The sequence below is a fragment of the Leptonotus elevatus genome, chromosome 8 (assembly GCF_054856555.1).
Source record: "Leptonotus elevatus isolate MCC_2025b chromosome 8, RoL_Lele_1.0, whole genome shotgun sequence".
Taxonomy (NCBI): domain Eukaryota; kingdom Metazoa; phylum Chordata; class Actinopteri; order Syngnathiformes; family Syngnathidae; genus Leptonotus; species Leptonotus elevatus.
The window spans coordinates 5,602,413-5,622,492 of record NC_141246.1 but is presented as its reverse complement, the minus strand read 5'-3'; the positions used below and the strand labels follow the sequence as shown (position 1 = coordinate 5,622,492).

The window sequence follows — 20,080 nt, the reverse complement described above, 5'->3', positions numbered from 1 at the left end:
TTTCTAAGGACTATACAAAATGAGATGCGATGATGTGCTGGTCCTTCTTTTAGTGATGTCACAGAAAAAAACTACATCAATGGAAGAATGCGGTTTTGTCCACTTTCTGGTCCCTGGTTGATGACGTCATGTCTGGGTTTTAGGGGGCTAATTTAGAGCGCACAAAGTTAAGGGTGGTGTTGTTTCTTTACGCAAACGCCGTTTGGAACATCATTACGCATCATTACAAGAGCACAGCGACACAGTAAAAAAGTTCCATCACGCAAATTCACGGAAGACTTCATTAAGTACATTCAAAATAGGATATTTTACTCACACAGATGGTCAGCGCTCCGGCTCCCATTCTTCCACACAAGGTGAGAATGGTGGGAAGAAATGCGTCTCTCTTTAAAGTCGTCCGGAGTCAACTTTCTTACACAAATGATGTCATTTTCGCACCTAAATGCGCCATTAAGTTACCCCATAGCGACGCCAAAAGGCAGGGAAGTGTGTCAAAAAATGCTGGTAAAGTTATGTCGCTAGTTTTGCCATTGTTATCATTGTATCGCTTCCTCCCTCTCGTCTTCGGCTTCTTGGGCTGGAATCTGAGTCGGGCTCTCCCATTGGCTGAGAGGCACGGTCACGTGAGCCGGTCCCAACTTCAAAAGGCCTTTCGGCTCTCTCGTGGAATCCCAACCTTCGACGCATGCGCAGTTGCAACGTTGGAAAAAACCACACGGCGGGGTTTTTCATGTAAAATAAATAAATAAAAATGAAATAGTGACAATGTGCCTAAAAAAATACAAATATACACCTCTATAGAATAATTATATAATACAAAATATGATTGGAAATTGTCACAAAATAAACATTAAATACAGTAGCATAGAAAGAGGCCATAACCCTATTAATCATATATCAAATAGAGAACCTTTTTGGAGAGGGCCTAAACTACACTAGGATTTTTACTTTCTCCAGCAGGCCTCATTAGTACCCTCTTTCCTTATGGCTAGGAGAAATCACATGGTTTGTAGCCTACTGTACTATTGCTTTATAAGGAGGCAGGCGAACACCATTTTGTTCTCATGTATGTAACATTAATGTAATATAGGACATGAGACATGGGAATTGTGTATATTTTATTTCTTCTGAAATAAGTCACACAACAACTCAACCTTAATTACTCATATTTACAATATCATACATTTCAAGATAATAGCATTTAGCCCTCTACAGGGCACTATATATTAATAATAATTAACATTGTATTTATAACAATGGCACAACACATATAACTTTCTGATGGTAATAACGTTCAAATTATGAACTTTCTTCCCAGATTAGCTCGAAGAAGTCCCATGCTTCTCCTTATAAGAGACATTTTGCTACCAAAATGGTTCCTTGTCCTACATTGGGCTGAGCGGGCTCCGTGTTTGCATAGTTCATACATTATACTGTATTTGTTATATGTTGCATGTGTGTTGCAGCAGCATGAAATAACAATATACCAATACTTTTGACTTTTCGATTTTTTATTGTTTTTGCTTTATTTATTAGCATGCAAAAATTTGACATACCGGTGAGCTTCATGCACTCCACCGTTAGATGACAAACTTCAAAACTAAATGTGAAATTTCAAGTAACTTGTGTTTAGTACTTGCATGTTCGGAAAATAGATGGACAGTATATGTATTATATTGCCCTCTGGTGGTCAAAGTGCACATACCAGAAGGACCCGCACAATACCCATTGAATTAAATCATATTGAAAACAACTTTTTCGTCCTTTTTATACAGCAAAATACTGTCGAGTGATTTAACTTGCACGCGTGTTCACTGAACAAATTAAACTTGTATGTCAAGGTACCACTGTATCTTAGTTGTCCCTTTCGTACGTGAACTTTTTAATGTTGTCATGGATCCAATGGCTAAAAGCAGAAACGCGGGTGAACACCGACGGTTTCTTGTCCTTGATGCATCCCTGAGGTCCGAAACTGACCACGCCGTGCACCTCCCAGATGGCGTTGACCCCGGCAGTCTTGCACGCAAAGGGGCCCCCAGAGTCGCCCTGCGGGGTGAAAAGAGACTTGGATGAAGCTACAGCCAAGAATAAAACAATGCCCCACTATTTTCGTCTTTGTGTGTGATTAAGCATGCAAACTGAGGGATTTTGGATGAATGACCACAAACAAAACAAGCGGTTACGTAAACATCGGTTGTGAGAATATAGCTCGCATTGCCAAGTCCAAAATTATACCGACAAATGATCAAATATGTTTTGGAACTTGATTAGAAAATTGATACACATCATTCCTAAATTTTGTGTTGGTACCTTTCACACAGATCAGTGACACGGGGTAAAAACAAACAAAAAACAAGCGGTGTGTAAGGGACTATTGACTAGAAGCCAGAACAGAGGACCGTGCCTTTATCTGCTTTTGGCTTTCACAGAGAACCCAAAATTGGCCTGATATTGGGATAGCAAGTATCAAGTGTTAAACGTCATACCGCTATCCTAGCATTGTGGAATCCCCTTACACACACACGTATCACCAAGCCGCTTTTGCGGCTCTGATACTAAGTCGAAGCCGAGAAATGCTAAATGTAAACATTGTTTCTTCATTCCATTTCAGGACCTTTCACACATGCTGTGACAAAGGAAAAAAGACGGCTTTATCGGGCAGTGTAAAAGGGGTTATAGTTTCGGTGCCTCTGCAAAATTGCCGCACCAGTTGTAAAAGCTATTGAGATTAATTACAATGAGTATTTGTTGATAAACGTCTTCAACACAACTAATTCATACCCCTTTACTGGCACTGCAGAAAACCCTTAGGGTCGAGTCTTTGTCCCTCCATTGTGTGAGCACCTTTCACACAGAAAAGAGCCATCTTCGAGGGGCAGTATGGAAGGCACTAGTCTGTCATGCTATATCTCTGAAGTAAATTGCCGAGTCCACTTGACGCCCCACGTCCTGTCAGTGCCATTCATACAGAACAGCAATGCCACCTACGGACAGATGTGTCCTCTCACCTGGCACGCAGACTTGAGTTCATCCGGGGACTCGTACCCGGCACAGATCATGGAGGGCCGCAGCGTGTCCCACCAGTAGGCGGGCTTGCTGCAGGTCTTGAAGTCCACCACAGGAAGAGCAGCCTGGTTGAGTTTCTCAGACACTTTGGGGAAGATGTTCCCTATGAATAAATAGAGAAGGTAAAATGTCTAAGTTGGTCTGCATGTTTTGTTCCGAGTTGGGTTTCTGCTCATGTCCTGACTTCCTACACAGTCTAAAAAACTACTACCATTGGCCGTCTTTTTAGTGTGGGAGGGGTGAATTGATTTACTAGCTCTGTTAGGACCTCAGAAGCCTGGAAAGTTTGTCTCTACGTTTTGTGGCAGTATATTCATACAGGTGAGTGAGTAATACAGGAAAAAGATAACTTTGGTGGGCAGTGTGAAAGGGGGTATATATAGATTTACTAGCTCTGATACATTCTCATAAGCATGAAAATTTCCAGGTAGACTTTGTCCCCACTTCTGTGTTAGTACCTTTCACGCAGAACAGTGACACAGGAAAAGTTTGCTTTACGCACAGCATGAACTTACGGTTCTGATACTACCCTCAGAAGCCTGAAAATTGTCAAGTAAATCTCAGCCCTTCATTTCATTTTCCTACCTTTCACACGGAGCACATAATTCTAGAAAAATGACATCAGAGCCAAAAAAGAAGGCATATTTTTGACCTGATGGGATCAACTAAGTATCAGGTGTTAAACTTCACACCCGTCCCGGCGTTATGGAATACCGTTACACACAGGCACCATCTGGTTTCTGTTTATGTCCTGACTTCCTACATGGTCTGACAAACTGGACTGTCATTGGTCAGCTTTTGAGTGTGAAAGCAGTTAGTGATTTACTAGTCTTCAAAATAACTAAAAATCCTGAAAATTGCCTGATCGACTTTGTCCACTTTATTTCCTGTTGGTAAGCTTTCACACAAAACAGTGGCACAGGAAAAAAACGCCATTATAAATATTTTTGGGGGGAGTGGGGGATCAGCTCATGCTAGCAGGGGTTTACTGTACACTGTATAAGCATCGTCCCGCCAGTCTTACGACTCTGAATCGACACCAGAAGAACTGGAAATTGCCCAATCAACTTTGTCCCTCCATTTCTGTCGCTACCTTTCACACGGCAAAAAAAAAAAAAAATCACCTTTCTCATCTCCCCAACCGGTGACAAAGCAGCGCGTCCCCGCCTCCACCTCCACCCCAGGCCGGGGCAGACAGACGGGGCTGATCTCCCGTGTCATGTTGACGGGTTGGGCCAGATGCACCAGGGCAATGTCTTGCGTGATGTCAGTGCGGTCTTGCTCATAGACGAAGCCCTCGTGGCGGATGATGCTGTCCACCTTGTAGCACGCCTCCGCCGACGGGACATCCCGGGAGGAGTTCATGTGGTGCTTCCCCAGGCACATGCGCCAGTACGAGGTTTTGTTGAGGGGCCTGGAACGCCAGAAAGATAATTTGAAAGTGATGCTTTTGGAAAAAAATATGAAAAAATCCTTGTTTTGTGTCTATCTTACGTCATGAAACAGTGGGCAGCAGTTAGGATCCATTCCTCGTGGATCAACGAACCTCCACAGCCGTGCATGTAAGGGATGGGAGACATCGGCGAGGCCTGCAAAGGAATCAATATATAATTTATTCTGCTCCATCTGGTGTGCCCGCCTTGGCCACCTGGGGGCAGTATAATATAGTCATTCAGACAAGAGAAGAAGAGTGGCTTTTTTGTCATTTGGTGATATTTTCTGTCTACATGTGTTGCTCCCAATTTGTGTCCAAATATCCGTTCCTCGAAGTGGCTCTAAAGCGGCCATATAGATGCTAATTGCTAGCATGTAGATGATGTTTTCCATCTGTATGTTAGCAATAAGTTTACATTGCATTTTTTTTTTTTAAGTTTGAAACATTTTACAAATTTAATTTAAATGCCATTAAATGTATTCCTGTTTACACAAAACCACTTTGATTTGATACATTTATTCCCTATCTAGGTGTCTTACTTATTTTTCTTGCCTATTTGATGATGATTTCCATATTGGACAGTTACCTGCATGGAGACTTGCCAGGGCCAGGAGTGGGCTACCGCTTCTTCTCCATTAACAACCTTCGCTGTGCCCGTGTTGGGGGTCACTGCCGGATTTCCGCAGTCCTCTGGCCAGTCTGGTACGAGATATCCCAAGTATTAGATATGCTTTGTAAACAGTCTTGTAATGAAATGGAATACAAATAATGTTACTGCACTTCAGTAGAATTTTTACAAATCTCTACTATTAGGTCATTTGTATTTCTGGAAACATTCACTTCCCCTATATTCATAGACACCTATTTCCGACATCTACTGCAACAAATGATGATCAAAACTACTACAACGGTGAAGTCCGTGATGGTGATAGCGAGAATAACATTACACACTTGTGGGCATGTAAGAATCGTTCCAACTCTTTTATCATGTCAAAAATGACATTCAAAAACTCTCCGTCCAACTTGGGAGGTTTAACTAATATATATGTATCCAGCCAAGTCTTTATGTTGTTAATTATTATAATCTTAACTAACTACTAGGCATGTGGCTAATATGTGCTAGCTAACTTAGCTCATTAGCCAACATGCAGACCCAAACTTACTGAATTAAAACAAATACAATCAAAATTAACTCACTTTTTAAAAATACTTTTACTTCCCATATTTAAGCACATCAAATATCAGAAAATTACTTTCAAATAGGCTACAGCTGACACTGTCAGACATTTTAAGACTTTTACTCAGGCAATATTAACGTCTACCAAAGTTATATACTTTCAGGTACTGAAAATCACTCACTGATGGTGATGTTGTCCCACGGGTTGGGCGTGGGAGGGGGTAGTGTCGGGATGACGCCGGCGTCGGTGGTCCAGTAGCCACGGAAACCCTGCTGCCGGTTGGCGCTGTTGCTCAAGAAGCGGATGACTGCCGTGTCGCCCGGCACGCTCAGTTTGGGCGGCAGGGCAAAGCCGCAGAAACGACCTGTGGAAAACATGTGTCCCCGAGTTTTATGTCTCGTTTGACAATATGAATTATTAACTTGTCAGTACAGAAAATGTGGCCTTTCCTTTAAATAGATTTATATTTATATTTAAAACCAAATGCTGTGACCGACCTTGGGACGTCATGTTCCCCCCATTGAAGACCTCCACGTAGTCCACACAGTTGCCCAGCAGGTTGACGGCCTGCAGCTCAAAGTGCGTGAAGGCCACGTGGATGTTTTTGGCGTCAGGGACCCGGATCCTCCATGTACACACTGCCTGGGTGGGGTAGTCTTTGGGCCAGTCGGGACTGGTGAGTTCACCCTGGGGGCTATTGAACGTTCCCCCGCAAGGAGCTATCACGTAATGAAATCATAGTTGAGATGAGACCTAGTGTTTGCTCCAGGGGGGATAATTAATCTGCACACCATTTATACATAACTACTTTTTTACTAATCGTACCATAACTTTTTTAATGAAACCACAATAATAAATTGCTAATTATTGTGCGGACCCCACCCCAATTTGAGAACTGCGGTAGACTGTCTACTCTATTGAAACCTTTTACCTTCCGAAAGGTCAACCGCCTTCCAGGTGACCGCAAAGCCCGTGTCCACCACCTTGTCGTTGGACGAGAAGCTGATGTGAAGCGAGCTCCCGTCACTCACCAGGTCCATGGGTGGCGTGTGACTGCAGTAGGTGCCTGACAGGGAAGGAAGGGAAGGCACACGCACAAGCTGTCAGTAAACAAATACTTTACCACAAAATAAATAAAATTACACATTTATAAAAACATATTAATAAATATGTTTGGAAAAAAAAAAATATATATATATATATATATATATATATATATAAAATAAAATTCAAAATAATTAAAACAAACAACAATACTTTATGTATTTATTTGTATTAGTCAAGCAATTCAATAATCAATAAAAATGTTAATTTTTTGAAATAATTCAAGCTTCTTTAACTATTTTTTAAAAATCGATTTTGATTAAGATTTATGTGTAAAAAACATTAAAGGGTGGGGTAAAAATGGACATTTAGTAGATATGTTAATATAGATATTACTGTGTACTGTACATATATTTTAAATGCAATAATCTTATAAATAATCACTTTTTTAAATTAAATGGTATTAGACGTTATATTCATTTAAACCTTATTTTATTGCATTATTGTATATTATTATTATTATTATTATTACTATTATCATCATCATCATTTTAAATTGTTTTATATTATGTGTTTGTGGGTGACTATTTGACTGTTTTCAATCACCTCTCATGTAATTTAAAAATATTCATTATTTATTATTTATTGATTAATAATAAGGCCATTAAATAATATGTTTGTGTGTCAAATACATTATGTAATATAATAATCCAAGTAAATAAAAACATATATAACAGAATAAAGCAATCATGACTTGGTATTCATAAAATAAGTTACATAAAATTAAAATTTCTTGCATATATAACAAAACAAATATCAAATTTAAAAAACATGTTAACACATAACTATGCATATAGTAGTAAAAAACATCAAAATAAAAACAATCTAAAACAAAATAAAAAATAGAAACTTTAAATTAAATAAACAAGTAAAAATATATAAAATACAGACAATAAAATAAATAAACATTGCATTTCCATACCCAGACTTCCTGTTCCGTCCGAAATGCTGACTTTGTCATTCAAACACATTTGACTCTCTTCCAAAGAAAAGTTGGTGAAGTGAAGGTGCACCAGTTTGCCGGGGAGCGCGTGGATGTTCCACTGGCATCGGGCCTTATTGCTGTAGCTGCCTGGGAAGCCCATGGAGGACAACGTGCCGCCTGTGCCCGTCAAGTCCTTTGCTCCGCCGCAGCCAGATGCTACATGGGAAGGACGAGGGTGAAGTATCGAGCGTGAGCACATTTGCCACCTCTGAACCAAACAAGAAGCTCAAGAATGAACCCTACTGTGTTGGTTGTAGATGTCCTTGCGTATGACGTTGCTGATCCAGGGAAGGTAAGCGGACGAGCGGGTGAACACAGACGGCTTCTTGTTCATGATGCACCCGATGGGACCGAAGCTGGTGATTCCGTGTACTTCCCAGGAACTGTCGGGACCATCTTGGCACACCAGAGGACCGCCGGAATCTCCCTGTGTCGCAAAATCCAGGAAACATCACGGGGGAAACTCTCCTGCCGTCTATCTTGTGTCGGTTGTTTTTACCTGACAGACGGACTTAAGCTCGTCGGGCAGCGTGTAACCGCAGCAGATCATGGAAGTCTTCACCTGGAACCACCAGTAGTCCATTCGCTTGCACGTGTTGTACGGTACAACAGGTAAGGCCACTTGGTTTAGAGCCTCTGCTACTTTTGCGTTCATGGAATCCCCTAAAGCAAACGAGAATGCAAAAGTTTGTTCATGCAATACACATCCAACATCTAGAGCAGGCACGTATAAAGTCTACCAGGCAATTGTCTTGTCAGAACAAACGCTACACTCTAAAAACAGTTGGGTCAAAAATAACCCAAACTGGGTCACGAATGGACCAACCCAACATTTTAGTTTTTTCAACCCAAAAAGTTGTGCCAAATGAATAACCCACAAAACAACCCTTTCAAATTTTGGGCTGTTTTGTGGGTTATTTAATTACAAGTTGGGTCAAATCATTAAACCAAAAAGCGACCCATTTTTGGGGGTGCTTTGTGGGTTAATTTAACCCAACTTTTGGGGTTAATTAAATAACCCAATTGAATTGGGGCAAAAATGAGCCAACCCAACTTTTTGGGTTAAATAACTCAAAAAGTTGGTTTGGGTTGGTCAAATTAAATTAATGACTAACAAGGCAACCCAATTGAATTGGTCAAAAATGATCCCAACCAACTTTTTTATTTAACCCAAAAAGTTGGGTCAAATTCAACTAATAACCCACGTATCAACCCAATTTTTTGGGATTTTGGGGTTTTTACTTGACCGAACTTTTTGGGTTAATTGAATAAAACAAAAAATTGGGTCATTCCCTTATTTGACCCAATTTCAAGAAAACAACCCCCCAAAATGTGGGCTCCTTTGTGGGTTATTTAATTATAAGTTGGGTCAAATTAATGGACCAAAAAGCAACCCATTTTGGGGGGTTGCTTTGTGGGTTAATTTGACCCAACTTTTGGTATTAATTAAATAAATGATTGAATTACTTTTTGAGTTATTTAACCCAAAAGGTTGGGTCAAATTAAATTAATGACAAACAAAGCAACCCAATTTTTGTGGGTTATTCATTTCATCCAAATTTTTGGGTTAATTGAATAACCCAATTGAATTGTTCCAAAAAAATCCCAACCTATTTTGGGGGGTTGTTTGTGGGTTATTTATTTGACCCAACTTTTTGGGTCATAAAGTTGAGTTACTTTTGACCCAGCTGTTCTTAGAGTGTAACACACCTGTCTCGTCCCCCCAGCCGGTGGCGTAGCACTTCTTTCCCCCAGGTAGCACCTCCTCCGGGGAGGGGAGGCAGGCGTAAGAGATCTGGTCTCCGACCTCAGCCTCTCCGTCCAACCTGATCAGGGCGATGTCGAACTCCACGGTGGGAACAGTGGGATACCTGAAGCCCTCGTGGCGGTAGATGCCCGTCACGCTCAAGCAGCGCTCGCTGGGCTCCGTGATGGTCAGGTTGTGCTTGCCCAGGCACATTCGCCAGCGGTGCAGCTCGTCGGCGTAGCTGGACAGGAAGTGGGTGGATTAGTGCAAAATAATGAGTATAGTGAACACGCCAAGCCCAGCTACCATTAACACAAATCTGAGTAAATCAATTTAAATGTGAAATAAAAGTATCTCCTGTAAACAGTGGTGGAAAATACAAGATATATTTTTCTTTCTGCTCCCTTTCATTCAAATTATTTTTATTCATGTCATGAATACGAAAATGTAAAAAGTAATTGATATCAAAAAAGGTTTGCAATGGCCTATATTATTATTATTTTATTGCCACCACATCTCATTCGCGGACTCCCATGTCACTCACCGGACCCCGCCTTTTAAAGCCACACACATTCACAGTCACAGATAATACAGTGTAAAATGTGAGGATAGCAACTCCATTGTGGACAAAAATAATACATGCACATTACATGCAAACAATATTTTCTATTCTTATTAGGAATCAAATCAGCCAATACCGATAGACTTACTTGATGAAGCAGTGAGCTGCTGTGAGCACCCAGTTCTTATGAATAAGAGTGCCGCCACACGTGTGGAAGAAAGTTGGTTCGGGTCGATTGGACGGCCACACCTGAGAGTAAAGACATCCATGTTTGAGTTAAGATATGAATACTGCTAAATGGGGGGGTGAGGGGGGTTAAGGGGGCAATCTCCCACCTGCATGGACACCTGCCAAGGCCACGAGTGCGGCCTGGCTGGTTCTCCATTCACAATGCGGGACATAATAGAGGGAGGGATGGCGGGTTTACCGCATGTGATGGGCCAGTCTGGAAGAGGACCAAAAAAACAAATGATTAATCTCTTTGTTGGAGGAAAGGTGGAAGAATTGTTTGGTGTCATACTGCGTACCTTAATCCTAATCCCAGAGAGCCCCCAACTATAATCGAATATTTGGATCAAGTCGTGACAGGTTTGGAATTGATCCTTATGACCTCCTGAGCAACTTGGCTATCTTAATTACAATTCACAACTAAATCCAAATTTGACTCAAATCTCAAATTTGATAATTGATATAATAACTACACTGACACACATGGGTAATGGGACTTCCAAAATATGTAATCCAAAAATTGGAAGCAGAATTTGGAAATTCCAACCTCTTACCCCAGCCCCTAAACCCAACCCCCACCCATAAACCACATAACCCTAACATACCAACACCCCCCCCCTCCCCCCACCTAGTCCTACCACTAACACTTCCACTTTGCACTTTCAAAGCAATACTCCACCTATGGCGATGCCGTCCCAAGGATTAGGCGGAACAGGTGGCTCAGTTGGCGCAGGCAGGCTGGGATTTGTAGTCCAATAGGCCCTGAAACCTTTGGCCTCTGTAAATAAATCTGAATGGAAGCGTACCACCAGTTTGCTTCCTTGGGTCTTGATAATTTGAGGGATCTTGGAGCCGCAAAATGGTCCTGAAAAAGGATTCCAAGAGTAATTTGAGTTTTTCCACGGTCCACGGTTGCCACGCGTCGCTAGTACGCACCATGCTTCTGATTCAAGGCGTTGGTCAAGCCGTTGATGTCATACACCACAACCTTGTCGAAGCACTTGGATGACAGGAAGTCTTTGGCCTCGAGCTCAAAGTGAGTGAAGGTCAGCGTGATTTTCTTGCCCGGCGGCAGCGCCACGCTCCACATGCACTCGCCGTTGGCCTTGTAGTTCGTTGGCCAGTTGTGAGACTTCAACACCCCAATCTCCTCCTTGGATGAAAAGCCACATCCCTGGATTTCTGAACCAAAATCAAAACTTCAATTCAGTGCGTGTCCTTTAAAAGCAAGCACTCTATTTGTTTTTAAGTGAGTCTGACCCAAGGTCACATACGAAAAGTGGCACTTTTTTTTTTACTGAAATTTATCATACATTCACTCTACTGTATATCATACTTTTATGTACAAAATACAAAAATTATATATTTTTTATTGTGCATAAATAATAATGAACCATTTTAGAACTTTAATTATTTACTGTATATGCACAATTACAGTATATTTTAAATTATAGTACCGGTATATAAGATTATAGATGTACATGGATTATAGTAGATTATATCACAAAGTATCACAAAATATATTTTTCAAAAGATCCAAAAAAATGAATGAACTATGCGTTAATTTAAAATTTGATTGTTGTCACTTTTAATGGGTACTATATATTTTAATGTGGAAAATAAAATTACAATTTTTTTGCATAATTTATTATTATAGTTATTTACATGTACATTAGATAAATGTATCATTAACAAACAACTACTACTACTACGACGACTACAACAACAATAATAATAATGATAATAATGCCTGCAACGAACAATTATTCTAGTAATTGATTAATCTCTCGATTATTTTGTTGATTAATCGTATTTAAAAACATTCAAACAATTCCACCCCTTCAATGAAAAACATAGTAATATTGAAATACAATATAGCCATATACAATAAAAACATGATAATAAAAATATTATATGTAATTATGTTATTTGTCTGTTATGTGTTACAATGTGAAACTATATGTTTTATAACAAATGACTGCAGTTTAAGATTCCTCTCACTTTTAATGCACAAACCAAAGTGTTTATTGCGCAATGCACTCTCCCAATGCTTATTATTAATCATATCTCCATCTTGCCCCTGCACGACCTTGCTTCCTTATCAAGAAAGTCATAAATAAAAACGGTAATCTTTGTTTTTATGCTGATGGAGGCTCAACGTGACAAAGTTCACGCTGCTTTTGTAATCGTTATGGTCTAAGAAGGCTGTCACGTTTTAGTGTGAGCCTTAATCAGCTGCTCCTGCGTACCTGCTATATCCTCAGGGTACACGGCCTCCCACTTGGCAGAGAAGCCCCTGTCAGTGAGGCGACTGTCAGACAAGAAGGAGACAGACAGAGTGTTGGTGGCGGCCACCACAGCTGGAGGACGGATGTAGCCGCAGTGCGTGCCTGGAAATTGACATGGAGACTATTAGGCGGCCATGCAGAGGACATCATTTATCATTTTGCGACCATTGTTGTGAGCGTGCGTGCATTTGCGCGCGCGCGTGCATGTGTGCAGACTCTGATGCTATTCCATTATCATCTCCCCTACATCAGGGATCTTCATTTCAAAGTTAAAGAGGCTCACTTCAGGGAAATGTCTTCAATCTGTATCTACAATCTGATAGCATTCTGACAAAATTTCAAAGTACACTCTCAGAGGACATATTTGATCCGAGGGGAGAGACTGAGGGCAGCAAGAGTGCGGCAGCAAAGACGAGACTGTGGGGAATAATACTATATGTCATTCAGTCAGTCGGTTAGTTAATTTGTTTGTTTGTTAGTTTGTTTTGGTTGATAGTTTGTTCTGGTTGGTAGTTTGTTCATTTGTTAGTTCAATTAGTTTGCTTGTTACTTAGTTCAATTACTTTTGCTTGTTTGTTAGCTTGGTCATTAGTTAGTTAGATAGTTAGTTTTCTTGTTTGTTCGTTAGTTTACTAGGAATTTAGTGAGTTCCTTCAGTCAGTTAGTTAGTTATTTAGTTAGTCAGTTAGTTAGTTAGTTAGTTAGTTAGTTAGCTTTTCCTTCCATCGCTAATTTACTGACATTAGTTAATCCTAACGACTATACCAGGTATCCTCATTTGAAGTAAATAGCACACAGCAATATTTAAAAGTATGCTACTGTAGGCAAGGGTGACATTTTATCCAAGGGGAGACTGAGGGTTGCTGTAGTGCTGCAGCAATGTGGAGACTGTGGAGAGGTAGTAAACTAGCACAGCAAGAGGGGGTAAGATAACCTTAGCAATATTGTGTTTTTATGCAAAAAAAAATGACATTAGTTAGTTAGTTAGTTAGTTAGTTAGTTAGTTAGTAATTTCTCAGCTCATTCATCAGTTTCTTTGTAGGTAACTGTAGTAGTCTTGGTTAGTTTGTTAGTTTTGTTTGTTCATTTAAGTAGTTTCCGTCCATCAGTCATTACGATCCTTGCTAGTTTATAAGATTATGTTTAAAAAAAATTACAGACCTATTTGTTAGGTTGTTCCTTTGTTCCGTCCCTAGTAGTTAGCTTCAACAGGTCAGTCAGTCAGTCAGTCAGCCAGTCAGCCAGTAACCTCCCTTTCTTCCTTTATTGACAAGTTAGTTCATTAGTAGTCTTTGTTAAGATAGCTGGCAGGATTACACAATAGCTACTAAATAGCCCAGAATAGTACCTGCAGTGGAAAAGTGGCATTATACACGCTAACATTTGATGCTTACTGACGTTTTATAAGAAGAGAAAAATGATGAAAACAAAGGCATCACCTAGTGTGCTGTACGCGTCCGATATGACCAACTTGTCATCCTTGCACTGTCCCGTCTCCCCCGTGATGGCCAACTCAACGATTTGCAGCTTCACCAGAAACCCTTTGGATACGCTTATCCTCCAGGAGACGTTCTGGTGCGCGGGGTACGGATCGGGGAAGCCCGCTGACTGGACGGTCCCTTTGCGCCCGCTCAGAATAACTGCACCACCTGAGAAAGGAAAAGTCCCGTCATCGTGATATTCAGAAGCGGGCAATTAATTTGGTACCTGGACCTTAAGTGGGTACTTAATCGACTTAATCCACTTCTTAATGGCACCACTCTCAGGTTGCAATTATAGGAACTGTCAATATAATACAAAAAAGCTCAGGATGGAAAAATGCTGACCTTACTGTACGCCAGCTAGCAGACTTAAGTGCAATTTGTCACGTGTAATACCAACACCTACAAGACCAAAGAAGAACAGTATTTTACCAGTAGAAGTGGTGGTCGGTGAGAGTGTCTGCGTGGTTGATTTGGATGTGGTTGTGGGTTTCATGGTGGTGGTGGTGGTGTTCACAATAGGCGGGAGGCTGGATTTGGTGAAGGTGGCGCGGAATCCTCTGGAGCTCTTGGTGCTGTCCGATTTGAAGCGCACCATCATGGTGTTGGTGCTGGATTCCACCGGCTTGGGCAAAGCCCCCCCACAAAATTTGCCTTCCAAATTCAATGGACACGGAGATGTTCATAAGCCTTTTTGAAACAGAGAAGTATTTCGAGTTATTAACACGCACTTACCTAAAGACAAAGGGCCATCGTAGACCTGCACAAAGTCTCCGCACACCTCCGGGACCAAGTCGAAGGAGGTGAACGTCAGTCGGACGCGCTCGCCTTCGGGCACGGTGATTTTCCACTTTTTAAACGCACGGGAAAAATGTTAGCATAATTTGCGAGGCTGTTTACACTTAACGCACATCAAAGAGCCAAGGTTATTGCAGTTAATGAAAACGAATGAAAAAAACTACAATTCAGAAAACAATTCCTTTAACGAAATAAAATACAAACAAAAAGGCTTTTTAAAAAACAAAAACTAATTGAAAAAACATTTGATGTTACATAACTTACTAAAACTAACTATAATTAACTATAGCAAAAATGTCCTTCGTTTTAGTTTTTGGTAATTAATACATGAGCCTTTGTGGATTATTTTAAATGTGAAAGGTCGTTTGTAAAGGTCGTTTGAAAGTATGTCACACAGAAGTCACGCCCTCGAGCAGCAGCCAATAGAAGCAGTTTATTAAATATTGCTTATAAGTAATACTTTTTTTTTTAAACAAAAACTAATACTCTAACTACAACGAAACTAAAATTAAACATTTTTTTAAATAACTAAAACTAACACAAGCTATCAGAACCACCCTGAAACTAATTAAAACTAACTAAATTCAAAAAACAAAACTCAAAACGAAATAAAAACTGACTAAAAATAAAAATTCCAAAACTATAAATAACCCTGGTAGGAGCTGCTATTTTGGTTAGCAACAGAGTTCAAATGGGATGAAATGTCATTGAAGTCAAAAGACTATTTGATACGTATCTCGATACGTGGGGTACGATACGATTCAAGGATACGTATTTTGATACATTTTAAAATGGAACGATTCAATTCAGTTTGATCCAATGGACTCAAATATGTTGTATCAAAACTGATTTTCCGAATTGAACTGTTTTTTGTTAGAGCCCTATGTCATTGTTTGAGCAAAATTGACTATGACAGTAGTTAGTACCTTAAAGATTTGAGTTATTTTTCGATATTTATTGAGATTTTTTTTATTTATTTTAGAAAGTTTTTATTTCATTTTTCAGGGTGTTTTTTTTGAATGCTTAATTTTAGTTTAGTTTTAGTTAGTTTCCGTATTATTATTATAATATTTTTTTTAGGGGGGGATTGTTTGATTTTTAAAATGTGTACTACTTGTGCGCAATATTTAATAAACACCATGGTAAAATGAAAAAAGTAACGCATTTCTTACTTAGCGTTGCATTTTGGCTGAGTTAAATGAAAAAGCAGGCGAGGCGAGCCATTGGAGCCAAAAGTCACGCAAATGTGTCGCCTAGGAACGTCATCTGATGTTGCTTTTCTATTGGCTGCTGCGAGATGGCATCACTTCTGTGTGACACACTTTCAAACGTCCTTATTCCAGTTACTATCGAAATAAAAATACTTAAAATCACATTTAAAATCATCCCCAAAGGCTCATGTATTACATTAATTATACACCAAAGACTAAAACAAAGGACATTTTCGCTATAATTATAGTTTTAGTTAGTTTTGTAAACATAAAATGTAGTTTGCTAGTTTCCTTTTTTTTTTTAAGCATTTTCATTTTTTTAAATTTGTTAATGAAAATGTTACTTATTACTAATTACTTTTTTAGTTTCCGTTAACTAAAATAACCTTGACACATTCTGAAACTACCTGGTACAGCGCTCCATTGGGGTAGTTCTGCTCCGGAAAGCCAGGGGTCAGCAGATCCCCTTGGTCACCATGGAGAGCGCCACCAGCTCCAGCTATTTCTGGAGGCAAGGATGGACGACACTTCATTTCCAAGGGTATACACATACTGTACACACGCGCGCGTGCACCCCCCCCCCCCCCCACACACACACAATCCCCTTCTCCCATTCCCCCATCTTCATCCAGCGACACTCCATTTTCTAGGTCAATGGTAATGTATGTGGCGTCATCTTACCCGATGTGCGCTCCGGAGACACGGCCTCATAATGAGCCTTGAACCCTTGGTCTGTTTTCCTGTCATTAGTGTCGAAGTAGACGGTCAGGCGGTTGGTGAGAGACACCAAAGGCAACGGTTTGCTGTAGCCGCAGTATTTCCCTGCAAACGTCACATAAAAATCATCACCAACCACTGTCATTTTGGACATCCTCAACTTCATACTGTCCAACTGACCAATGACTCCCAGTGAATCTCGCAGTGTGATGAAGTCTGCAGTACACAAGTTGGTGTCCTCCAAGGCAAACTCTTCAAACCACAATGAGATCACCTGCGACCAAAACAAACGTTCCATCATCTCATTCATCTTTTGAGTGGAGGGGGAGACAAAATGAGATGTTGCTAATTGACACGTACAACACAAGCTCAATGAGAGTGTGAAGCTTGGCACGGAGGCAGCAGTGCATTACGGTTTTCTCTGCGGTCTGTCTTTTTTTTTCTTTTCTTTTTTGTCAGAAAAGAAGGATGAAGGGGACAGAGGCAGCCATCTGTCTGTTTTGCGTCCATCCCAGCTGCCCTCCACCGCTTGGCCTTACATTAGACAATCAGTAAACAAACTCCGCTTGCGATCTGGCAACGTGCTCGGCCTCTGTGGTAGCATTTCAAAAGAAAAGCTAATTTTCAAGGGAGGAAACGACTTCCGACTACAGTAGCCAAGTCAAGTGCATTTTATTAATTTAGCAGCTGTCTCAAATGAGAGGCAATGAGAAAAAAATTCTTAACAGTTTATCATTGAAATTAACTCGTGGGTAGTATTTTATTTTGAAATGGCTTGGTCAGCACCACCATAAAGCCCAAAACGGGTCACGAAAAATGGTGCTAAATAACATTTGAATGAGAAAATGTCATCTGCTCATCACAGAAGTAAAGCTAAAATGAGAGAATGTGTAACTGTATATCATTTTTTAAATTCAACTTTTTTTAAATGAAAAATAACATTGAAAAATGTCATAACTGTTAATTATAAAATATAAATATTTAATATTTAAAAAACCGAACTTGAAAAACAGGGGATGCCTTTAAAATTTGTCAACTGTGGGAATATGAAGCCCTTTGAGACTCTTTTGTGACTAAGGGCTATATAAATAACAAGTGACTTTTCATCATCGAACAACAAAACGAGGAAACGTCTAATTGTCAGTTGTTAATGAAATGCAACAGATAAACAAAAAAAACATTTACAATCGTCCATTGTCAAAGAAGTAAAGAGAAAAATCATAGATGTCATCAGAGAAATGAAACCAAAAAAATGACAAAATCCCCAAACTGTTCATCACAGAAATAAAACAAAATGTGACCAGTACTGTCCATCATCACCAAAACAAGAAAACTTCCAAACTGCCCTTGATCACAGCAAGGAACATGAAAAACAAGTCGTTCCTCACAGAAGTAAAACGAGAAAACGTAACTATCCATCATCAAAGAAATGTCGAAACTCTCGAAAAACATGACATGACTGTTTATCATTGCAGAAGTAAAACAAGAAAAAGTCGTAACTGAGCATGTGAACGGATGCGACAGCGGGCGTCAAGTCACCTTATCCGGGTCCACACTAATGTGCCAGGTGCAGCTCCTGCCGTTGTCATAACTACTGGGGTAATGTTGGCTGGTGAAGGTGCCCGAAGCTGCGGTGAGCTCCTGCGGGCCGCCGCACCCTGAGTCCGGCCCTGGAGAGGGGATATGCAATGACTTGTTGCCAAAGACATGGTGACAATGTTTTAAAAAGCAGTGATTCGGGCGAACTGCCCTGCCGGGCCCACCCCGTTTGCGCGCCACTGAAGTTAATACTACTAAAACTGCTTCTTGTTTGGTTAGCAGCACAAATAAATCAAATCACAGGAGCATAAAAGACTCAAACAACATTTATTTTTGTCATTAGCCTTTATAAGTAAAGAATTTGTTAAAATTGGACATCCTACTTTTGTGAAAAAATAAAAATAAAAATTATCGCCCAGTCCCATTTTTATACTTGTATGACCCCCCCACCCCAAAATACGCAGGTGGAATACATTTTTGTCACTGAGGATTTCGACATCTAAAACAAGCTGCATCATTTGGCTGACTAATGAGGCATTTAATGTATTCACTTCAACATTGTAGATGGATCCCTGTGTGCAATATATCATGTGGTGCTATTTTAACCACTGTCAAGGGATTTTCAACATCCTGAATATAATTGATAGGGTTTTAATTTTTTTTGTTAAATACAACATATTTGTAAATATTTATTTTATAAAAATAAGTGTCATTTCATTTTATTTTTTAAAGCAGTTTTTTGCAAATTTTTCAGAAAAACAAATTTATGTTTGCATTTTATTTAAAAAATATATTTATTTTTTTAAAGCTGAATTTCTGCCTTTTCCATGTTTATTTAACCATGCTGATTCAATGATTAATACTTATTATTATTATTAGTTTTTAAAAGCTTTATTTGTGCTTGTATTTTATATAGACATTTTTTTGGGACTGAAATTAATATTTTTGAAAGCGGAAATTCTACATTTGCCATACTTTCCTTTTTCCCAATTAATTTGTCTTATTTCATTTTTTTAAAATAATTTCATTTTAAAGCTGAAATTCTTTATTTTCCACATTTTTCAAAATGTTGATGTTTGCAGTTTTATTCAACTAATTAATTGATGTAAATATTTTTTAAGTAAACGTTTTTGTTTTTTTTACACATTTCTTATTTAACTTATTTTTACTTTGCATAACCACACGCCAATTTATTTAACTACAGTTAATTATTTTATAAAGCCGAATTTCAAATTCAATGTCATATCTACACTTTTCCATCTATCCATCCATTTTCTACACCAAATTTCTTCATTGGGGTTGTTCAACTCATTCTCACCCTCTTGTAGAGGCGCCGTGTCTTCCTCGTGGACGAAGTAGAGGACCACTAGGGCCACGCTCACGCCAGTCATGACCAAGAAGAGGACCATCAGAATTATTTCCAGGGTGCTCAAACCCCGGGAAGAACCGTGCTCCTTGGCCATCTCCATGTTCCCTCTCCTCGCCATGGTGGAGACACTGAACAGTGCAGTGCGTGTGCATGTGTGTGTGCGTGTACTTTGGCCGTCAGGTGGGGCATCACATTAAGGGCGAGTAAATGAGCAATGAGACTTGCTCATTATCGCATGCTTTAATCAGACAAGGCCCATGTGAGTAGCATTCGGTTGAACCCTGTTGGGTCCCATGAAATGCGCTATTTAAATGATACGTTTATTCACTTTTGAACATTTTCATCATTACAGATCAGTCTAATATGGGAACA

The 20,080-nt window shown here is 39.8% G+C and overlaps 2 protein-coding genes across 4 annotated transcripts in view; both read right to left on the bottom strand.

Annotated features, from left to right (window-relative positions):
* Positions 1–575, bottom strand: part of fam13a (family with sequence similarity 13 member A) — a 45,024-nt gene extending 44,449 nt beyond the window's left edge. For 2 of the 3 annotated variants that reach the window (XM_086083343.1, XM_086083344.1), the window contains exon 1: positions 317–575. In XM_086083343.1, the coding sequence (XP_085939469.1) occupies positions 317–343 (27 nt within the window). In that variant the 5' untranslated portion in view covers positions 344–575. The remainder of the gene's footprint in view (positions 1–316) is intronic. The other variant, XM_086083345.1, reaches the window with a different exon arrangement.
* Positions 576–1,159: 584 nt separating this feature from the next.
* On the bottom strand, positions 1,160–19,826 carry LOC147169357 (ovochymase-2). Its single transcript, XM_086082039.1, has 25 exons — positions 19,658–19,826; positions 18,340–18,470; positions 16,981–17,074; positions 16,765–16,905; positions 16,491–16,588; positions 14,810–14,924; positions 14,507–14,728; positions 14,033–14,242; positions 12,555–12,695; positions 11,242–11,487; positions 10,985–11,170; positions 10,413–10,522; positions 10,226–10,326; positions 9,479–9,756; positions 8,268–8,431; positions 8,012–8,195; positions 7,706–7,924; positions 6,611–6,745; positions 6,177–6,398; positions 5,861–6,043; positions 5,088–5,200; positions 4,561–4,655; positions 4,191–4,480; positions 3,009–3,169; positions 1,160–2,046 (listed from the first exon to the last, which is right to left on the bottom strand). The coding sequence occupies exons 1-25, from the start codon at positions 19,824–19,826 to the stop codon at positions 1,855–1,857; spliced, it is 4,200 nt and encodes a 1,399-aa protein (XP_085938165.1). The 3' UTR covers positions 1,160–1,854.
* Positions 19,827–20,080: the final 254 nt, after the last annotated feature.

Coding starts and splice junctions, on each gene's coding strand:
- LOC147169357 (XM_086082039.1), bottom strand. CDS start 19,826: ATGGCGAGGAGAGGGAACATGGAGATGGCCAAGGAGCACGGTTCTTCC. Junction 4,656..5,087: donor CCTGGCAAGTCTCCATGCAG/GTAACTGTCCAA, acceptor ATTCCTTTGCAG/GCCTCGCCGATGTCTCCCAT. Junction 4,481..4,560: donor GCTGCCCACTGTTTCATGAC/GTAAGATAGACA, acceptor CTGGCGTTCCAG/GCCCCTCAACAAAACCTCGT.